Here is an 8907-nt window from a genome sequence, read left to right as displayed (position 1 = left end):
ACTTGTTCTGCTTCAGTGTTTTGTTCCTTCACAGTAAATATAGAAATTAACATTTGAGTCAATTGATAATAGAGGAGTCCATCGTAGAAAGCCAAAGGGAGGAGTTTATACGCAGCAGCATCAAATTGTTAGTTGACACTGTTATCGCTGTCGTATGAATGTCACCAGGGAGGATGAGGAGGGGGGGAAAAACAGCAAGTCTGTTTATTTTCTAAATTCTCCCCTTCAGGTTCATTTGGGTTCAGTGCAGATCCCAGCAGGAGTGCTAGACAGAAAAGGGTGGGCGGGTGCAGAACCTCACCGTCTTCAGATGAATAGAGGAACTTATGTGAACTCAGCTGAGCCGAATTTACAGCGTGTTTGTGCAACTGAGAGATGCTGATGGCAGAAGCACCAAGCTACAGCTCCTGGAAAAGAACAATATAAATACATGTAAAAAATGGGACACTGTCCTCCACGTGGTACTTTATGAACGTGTGGCTACTTGGGGTTTAAAGCCGGAACATGACGACTTCATGACGTTTGTTCATGGACTCTTTAAAACCAAAACCTGCAAAAAAGACATGAAGAAGCTTCAAGCTGCATACAGTTCTCTTTAAAATCAAACAAATACACTTCCTTACATGTAGGTATATTTAACAGTAGATTTAAACCATTAGAATGAAAATTATTAATACACATATAAAATAGATCAGAGCTTGATGTTGCAGTGAAATTTTACTATTTTCATCCACCAGGTGGCAGCAAACACACTTTTTCCAAATATTGATGGGACTAAATCAATTCAATTTCAAGTAGGTTTTGTCACTCGCATATGTGCTACATGAGGTGGAAGGAAATTGTGTACACAGGGTCCCAGTTACATCCAAAAATAGCAAAAATATAAAGTGCAAAAAGAAACGGTAATAAGGATCTAACATATAAACTAAGAATACACTAATAGTGCAACAATACGCTGAATAACCGCAGCACGAACATGAGTCTGTGTGAGCAGATGAGTACGAATGAACACAGCAGCATGAAATAATCAGCAGCATGAGATCAGCAGCACATATCACCAGTCAAAGTGGGATTACAGTGATTTTCCTGGTTAGAGATTCATGAGTCTAACAGCCTCAGGGTAGAAGCTGTTCCTCAGTCTAGTGGTTCTACACTTAATGCTCCTCAACCTCCTTCCTGAGGGGAGCGGGGCAAAAAGTGTGTGTGCTGGGTGAGTGGGGTCCTTCATGATGCAGGTGGCCCTCTTCCTGCATCTGGAGGTGTAGAGGTCTGTGATGGTGGGGAGACTGATTCCGACAGACTTCTGTGCAGCCTTCACCACTCTCTGCAAAGCTTTTCTTTCTGCAGCTGTGCAGCCTCCATGCCACACGTTGATGCCGGAGCACAGGATGCTCTCCACTGCACACCTGTAGAAGGAGGTGAGGACTGAGCTTCCCAGACCAGCTCGTCTCAGCCTCTGAGGAAGTAAAGTCTCTGATGAGTTTTCTTGATCAGGCTGGTGGTGTTGTTGCTCCAGCTGAGGTTGCAATTCAGGTGCACACCCAAGTACTTGTAGCTGGAGACCACTTCCACCGCAGATCCTCCTATGTTCGGGGGGTATAGGTGTGCTTGTTCCTTCTGAAGTCCACAATAATCTCCTTTGTCTTCTTCACATTGATGTGAAGGTTATTCTCTTTGCACCAGCTCAGCTTGGACAACTCATCGTTGTTTGTGATGCATCCCACCACCGCTGTATCATCTGCAAACTTCACAATGTGACAGCCTGGATGTGTAGGTGCACAATCATACGTGAGCAGAGTGAACAGGAGGGGGCTCAGCACACAGCCCTGAGGGAAGCCAGTGCTGAGGGTTTTGGTGGTGGAGAAGTTGTGGATCCTCAAATCAGTTACAAATAATTGGTGTTCAATTAGTTTACATTATAAGACGTCAAACAATAGATTTAAATAAAGTTGCTCATTTTGGTGAGATATAAGTCTAACATTGTGTTGTTTACATTGAGTTTGGTTCAAAGTGCAACATGTGCAAATGAGATGAAAATATCTGCAGAATCCTCTTGTAACAGGTGATCTTAGTTACATTTTTAAATTGTAAACTTTATTTTTTACATTTAATTTTTAGGTTATTGCTATCATGTATGTTATCGTGCAGCTTTGAAATAAAAACGTCATTTTACACTCAGACGTGCGTCTCGGTAAAGAACTGTGTGTTGGCACTTGTGGTTGCTGTACAAGACTTTGTTTAAAGAACGAGCATCTGTGGGGTTTTGGTGTAACAGATGAGAAATGGCAGCTGTTTTTAGAGCTCTAGCTAAGGCAGACTTCACTGTAGAAACATTCAAAGCTTAAACTGGTCACAAAAAGTCGGATCCTTCATGACTGAGAAGTTTTTACGATGAGTTTTACACAATTACTTTAAGGTTTTATGATCTTTACAGTTTTCTTCCACGCTGTTCAACTGGCCGTTGAATAAACCTTCAAGCCGTCTAAAAATTTCTAATCGTTTGCAAACAGTACTGACTCCAACTCTATGGTATATTTGTTGGACACACAGTAGTCCCTTGGTTTTCGCAGGGGTTATGTTCCACCCCCCCCCCCCCCCAGTGATAGGTGAAAAACCATAAAGTAGGAATGCTGTATTTATTTTTAGGGATGCATGATATTGGATTTTTTGGCCAATATCCAATACAGATATTGATGTGATATACAGATGCCAAAAAGGGGGTTGAAAACGACGTAACAATTCAACTTAGATTATTATGTTTAGTGTCCAATTTATTCATGACATTTACTCTAACACAACTCGAACAGTGCAAATTTGTAAATTTTCACAAATCTAAACCCAACCAGTTCACAGGCGACAAGTGAGAAGCGCATCAAGTACTAGTGCATTTTGACTTCTTCTCCGCCATGACCAGGTGGGCGTGTGACGTCATCACGTTGTGCTGGCGCTGCAGTATCCTGTCGTTGGGTTGTCATACAAAAACAGAGCCTTTTAGATCAGTGAGTTATTTTGATGGTTGCGATTTTTAACTTTTGTGCTAATATCGGCCGATAATAATACCATGCCTATAATATCATGCATCCCTATTTATTTTAGTATTTAAATATATTTTAAGGCTTTATAAACCCTTCCCACACTCTTGCATGTTCTAAACTCTTAAACCTACGTCATTTTAACAACATACGTATATGTACTGTACAGTACTGCAAAATTTTACTCACCAACTCTGTAGACCAGCAGCTCCGGTTCTGGTCGGGCTTGGTTCTGGTTCTGCAGGCGATGAAGCCCACTGCTCAGTCCAGCTTGATGTGCACGTGGATAACTGAGCTTCAGGATTATTTGCGACTTTCCTACCAGTTCTGTGAGCTCAGATAGATCGATAATTCTAGCTTTGCGTTGCTCAACTTTCCCTCCATTTCGGCCGAAAGCAGCGGCCAGAAGCACAGTTGGCTTCTGGGTAGTGTAGTTCTTTTAACTTGCGTTAGTGTAGGCTTATTGAATGAAAACTACAAAATGTAAGAGCCTGTCTGAAGTTTTCTTCATAAACTTTTTATCTCTTACCGTCCCAGTCACGTAATATTAAAGTTGACAATCGTGCGTTGTGTACAATCTTATGTTGAAAACCATGAACGGGCGAGTCCACGAAAGTCAAAATGTGAAGTAGCTTGAGACTACCGTACTTTAGCTCAACATATTCTCTTCAAACCAGGACGTGAAGGACTTTTTAACTTAACTAAACAGCATTTTTTAGGATCTGATTTAGCTTTATAACGCCGTTTGTTTGAGCTTTATTTTCTGATTTAACTTCGCACTCAGGGAGAGAAAGAAGCAGGTGTACGGTTACCATAGTGACCATAATGAGCCACTGGCAGCTGCATAAAGACATGCCGCCAATGCATTAGCACCCTCCAAAGTTTCTCCAGAAACGTTCTAGTCCAGCTAAATCAGATTGATAAAAGCTGAAACAGAGATTTCGTTTATATTTGTAACACGCACACCGAACGCAGCCAATAACGACTCGGAGGACGTTCGTTAGGATGAAAATATAAAACTCACATGTTCTCTTTATTTGCTATATATAGATAGATGTACACCACTGGAGATTTTGGATAAAAGCACGCACGACAGGCTCATGAATGTTAGGAGCAACACATGTCTGGAGGTGAGAAACAGAACGGAGGTGAAGATGGATTAGAGATAAAAAACTATCCAAATCCTAGTCGCTTTCTAAACGTAAACGGTTACGTGTTGAAGTTTGTGCCACATACCAACCATCTGCAGTTGCTAATAACCTCTGAATTCTGTACACAGGGGTTCGTTTTGTACAAAATATGAAATCTACCATTTAATAATAGATATAACATAAAAGTTCATCATATGTACAATGAAGTCATTTAGTATGAGACGTATACTAAAGGACACGTGCAGAAATCGCTCTTTTCAAAGAGAAAGAAAACAAAGCTTATGTAAAATGAAAGGAGCTCCAAAGAAGCCAGTATAAAAGCCATTTCAAGAACAAAAGTCACCAACAGGACACGGACGATGTGCTGGAGCAGCACGATGACGCGATTACTGAAGGGATGGAGTCCACTCCATTCAACGTGAAGACCAGAGGCGGGGCGGGGGTTTCGGTACGAGTCTTTGGTGACTGTTGTTCTTCAAAACAAACAGAAAGAACAGAACAGCGCGTCTTCAGTACGATTTACAGTTTGAACATTCGGTTGCAACACTGACAGAGAGCTTCTGCAGGCGAAGGAGGAATTAAACCACCGAAGAAGCTGCGAGCATCCAGACGCAGCTACGAGACCCAATGACTTCTTTGTAAATTCAAGACGGGACAGGGTTGAGCGAAAACGATCAAACATGGGTACAAATAAAAAGTGGAATGGGACAGCAGAGGAAAAGGATTGAGGTGGGGTGAGCTTTTAACAGAAGCAACGTGTGGGGAGGTGTCCCCCACACATAAAGACAGACAGCATCATGGATTTCAGCTCTGCTCTACTTTATTTTTCTTCTTTGTTTTTTTTTTTTTTTTCAAGTTTTATCAGGAAGTGCTTAACTGCTGAACTGGTTAGAGGGGAGACCACCCCGCCTGCTGGAAAATCCAACAACAAGACAGGTGTTGGGGTCCGAGCGGCTTGAGGTGCGCCAAGAATACACTTAAACACGTCCGATTTTCTGTTTTTCGAAGCACAGTTTTCTAACCGTCTGGCATTTTATCCCCCTTCCACTACAAAAAGGCACTGTGAAAAGAAAGGCTTCAAACTCAGCGTGCCTCTTCTGTGAAGCAATCCAATCTCTGCCAGGTGTTTGAGAAATAAAAACTCCACCGGCGTCGGTAAACCGCTAGAAGTTCGACGCGAGCCACCGAGTCTGCTGAGCCTCTCACGTGAACGAACATGACTCGTTCTGAACGTTAAAAATCCTAAAATGACTGGAAGAGAAGAAGAAACTAAAAATAAATCCCATCCGTGGAACTAAACCAGGCTTAGACAGACCAAACACCGTGGCTAACCTGAAATAACCTGACTACAGTTCAAAACAATAGCTTTCCTAACAAAAGAGCTCATTAATGAACCATGTTGGCACCAAACTACACAGAAGAAGAAAAACCGGACATCTGTCTGTTTGCTAATGCGACCGTGCTGCGTGGATTTAAATCTAGACCCACTCAAGCGTCAGGTGGGCTGTTAGAAAGAGAATGAAAACCACAGCAAGCACAGATGTTGTACAGAAATATGAAACAAGCCATCAAAATACTACGTAGGGAAAAATAGAAACAATTGTCTTGTTCAAATGTTATGACAAAAATATCTAATATTCAATATGTATATATCTATATGAACATCTGACATGTTTCACCAACTAATATTCTTCTTTTAAAGGATTAAACCAATGATGGCCTTTGTTGTGGTTACATCTTGGGGCTCTTTTTGTTTTTGCAAGCACCTGACGTCTATAAAGAGACTAACGAGAGCACGACAGTTGAGAAGAATGACCAGAAGGGGGCAGCACTGTACCCCTACAAAACAAAATGAGACAGGAAAACAGAAAGAGTGAGAAGGAAAAGGGGATAAAAGCTCTTCTTGGGTAAAAGTTCAGGAAGGTGTGGTGGTGTCATGCGAGAGCATCCAGCATGGCTCCTGCAATCGGGCGGGAAGGAAGGAGAAAGGAGCTGAAGGGACGAGCGCTGCTCCCCCCCAAACCAAAAAACAAAGTTGAATTGAGCTTAAATGTGTAGCTTTAGACATTTTGTGCGTCGGGCGGTGCTGGGACTGTTCTGTTCTGTGCCGGGCTGCACTGAGATACCAGAGCTCGGTGGTCGTGCTGGCCCTCCGTGGGCCCGTGGCTCCTCTGTGGATGCTGCCGCTGCCGGTTTGCGGTGGTCTCTTAATGGCCGTCGTGTGTCGTCAGCATTTCCTCGGCTCTTCGGTGCAACTCCAAGGCTGTGACGGTGGAGATGTCTTTCGGGAGCTCGGATTTCCTCCTCATTAAAGGGCGCTCTCTCCGCTGATCTTTTTGGATCTGCGTGTATAAATGGAGGGATCAGTTAGACGAGCACTGAATCACACTGCAGCTGTCTGAGACGGACCAACGGTCAGGCTGTCTCTTTCACAGCTCCACACAATGGGCTCAAACCTAAAGCCAAACTGTCTTCGTTGTGTAAATATTGCATTTTAGGACAAAATTATTGATAACACTGGTAATCCTTATGTTGTAATATGGCAATTCATAAAGGCAACTACGTTATTTTAGAAATATTTTCTAGGTTACCTTTCATGTAAAAGCCTGTTAGGTCCAGAATGTATATTTAATGTGACCCAGGTCTGTTAAAATAATATAAATTGTGACTGAGGAAATTATTTATGGTGAAGGAACTGGATTGCTTCGACAATAAAAAGGATCTAAAACTGGCTCGTGTTCAAGGAAAGATAAGAATGTCTATGGGTACCCAGTTAAAAATACAGTAGTCCCTTGGTTATCACGGGGGATCTGTACCCTGTAGTACAAGTAGTAAGTAGTAGTATATTTTAGTATTTATATAGATATATATGAAGGTGTTTTAAACCCTTCCCACACTCCTGCAATATTTTAAATAGGCCTGTCACGATAACAATTTTTGCTGGGCGATTAATTGTCTCAGGAATTATAACGATAAACTATAATATTGTTTGCAATTTGACAATATTTAGTAATTATTGTTAAATTTAAGAATGGTGGTTAATTTTTGTGTGTAGTACCCTTTTTTGACCACTGGATGGCAGTATAAGACTGTTTGAAGCGAAGGATGGATGTGAGGGAGCGAGCAGCGTCTTTAAGAAAAATGAGAGGGAGGCCCCTTGACGTGACATGGTCTGTCTTTCCTTTCTGTTTTTCGGTTCTCAAAATGGTAAAGCTCTTTAGCATAGCATTTTTCACACAAATCTTAAAAATAATAATAATAAAATAATCGGTAAACAAGTTCTCAGCTTCTTTTTGCAAAGAAAAACAACTTTTTAGACAAAGGCACAGGTTTCAACTGTGAATTTTGGAGCTTTGACAAGACAGAGAGCCTCCTCTGCTCTTTGCCACCTGCAAGCACTCTTGGCCACGCCCACTTCTCCGCTCTGCACCTGAACATGTGATCAGCTGTTTAACTGCAGCAGGAAGTTTATCCTGCAGCAGTAAGGGCTGCACAAAGCTGCAGCAGGTGCTAAATAATTTAAAATAATTTATTTTAAATAAAAATTCCATGCCGATCGTGCAGCTCATCCATCAATCAGCCAATTGTGCGTCATGTCCAATCTTATTTTGAAAAACCGCGATGGAGCCAATCCGTGATAAACAAACCGCAAAGTAGTGAGGGACTACTGTATATAATTTCGTTCCATCTTATGTACCACATGAGATGGTAATGACAATAAAGTTTACTTGAACTTGGATTATTGTATCCTTACTTTGCGAGTTTTCACTTCTCGCATGCACCGGGGGGACTAAACCCCACGATAAACAAGAGACTGCTGCACTTCTAAAAGTATACGGTGTAATTGCTGCGTGAAGATCGAGAGCACGCACGTGTGTTAATGTAACAACAGCCTGTAAACGTAATGAATTCACTCCAGGGCTCGAACAGGTTTTCTGTTTTAAAATTCCAGATTCTTCCAGACTATCTGAGATTTCTCAGTTGATTTTCCAAAACAACTTTGACTTCATGACAAGTACAAATTTACTGCAAACATTTGTGCGGTGAGCCGTCTGTCTTAGTGACAAGGTTAGTCTTCTTCAATACAAAACAAAGATCATTTAGTAAAACGGTGTTCTCGTTTATCGTCAAATAAAAGATGATTCATATGTTTTAGGGCGGAGCGACCAAATTATCAATCCGGCCTACGTCACAATAAATGGATCCACAGATAAAAGTTGGTTCATGAATGAAGCATTTCAACTAAATACATATTTTACTTAGATACAAGTTATGAGAATTACACACATTTGGACACCTTCTAAAATATGATAATATATTCAGGGGTTGTTTACCAAACATAATCAATAACTATCAATAGAAAATCATTTTAAATACTTCAGTTTTTCTTATTGTGTAACAAGTGGATGCAGGAAAAGTTTCTTTCCAAATGGAAAAAATGAATAAATAAGAAAATCACGTGGATTTACAAAATGCATGTTGAAAAAAATTAACATTTTCGTATTTTTAATATAAAAAAATTGTTTTAAAATGGAAGACAAAAATAAGTGTTTTATATATATAATTTTATATTTTTTATTTTAATGATACAGTAGTCCCTCGTTTATCGCGGGAGATCTGTACCCTGAAGCCTCGCAATAAGTGAAAAATTGCTAAGTAGGAATTGTAGTACAAGTAGTAGGTAGTAGATTATTTGAACATTAGACATATATCTTTATATATAT

At 40.8% G+C, this 8907-nt stretch overlaps 1 protein-coding gene across 3 annotated transcripts in view; it reads right to left on the bottom strand.

Annotated features, from left to right (window-relative positions):
- Positions 1-4999: 4999 nt before the first annotated feature.
- Positions 5000-8907, bottom strand: part of ppp2r5cb (protein phosphatase 2, regulatory subunit B', gamma b) — a 31646-nt gene continuing 27738 nt past the window's right edge. For all 3 annotated transcript variants that reach the window (XM_037685779.1, XM_037685780.1, XM_037685781.1), the window contains one exon: positions 5000-6525. In XM_037685779.1, the coding sequence (XP_037541707.1) occupies positions 6391-6525 (135 nt within the window). In that variant the 3' untranslated portion in view covers positions 5000-6390. The remainder of the gene's footprint in view (positions 6526-8907) is intronic.

Source organism: Nematolebias whitei, chromosome 12, assembly GCF_014905685.2.
Source record: "Nematolebias whitei isolate Nwh7 chromosome 12, NemWhi1, whole genome shotgun sequence".
In the NCBI taxonomy this organism is placed as follows: domain Eukaryota; kingdom Metazoa; phylum Chordata; class Actinopteri; order Cyprinodontiformes; family Rivulidae; genus Nematolebias; species Nematolebias whitei.
Note: the sequence above shows the minus strand (reverse complement) of the source record. Positions and strands in the feature narration are given on the sequence as shown.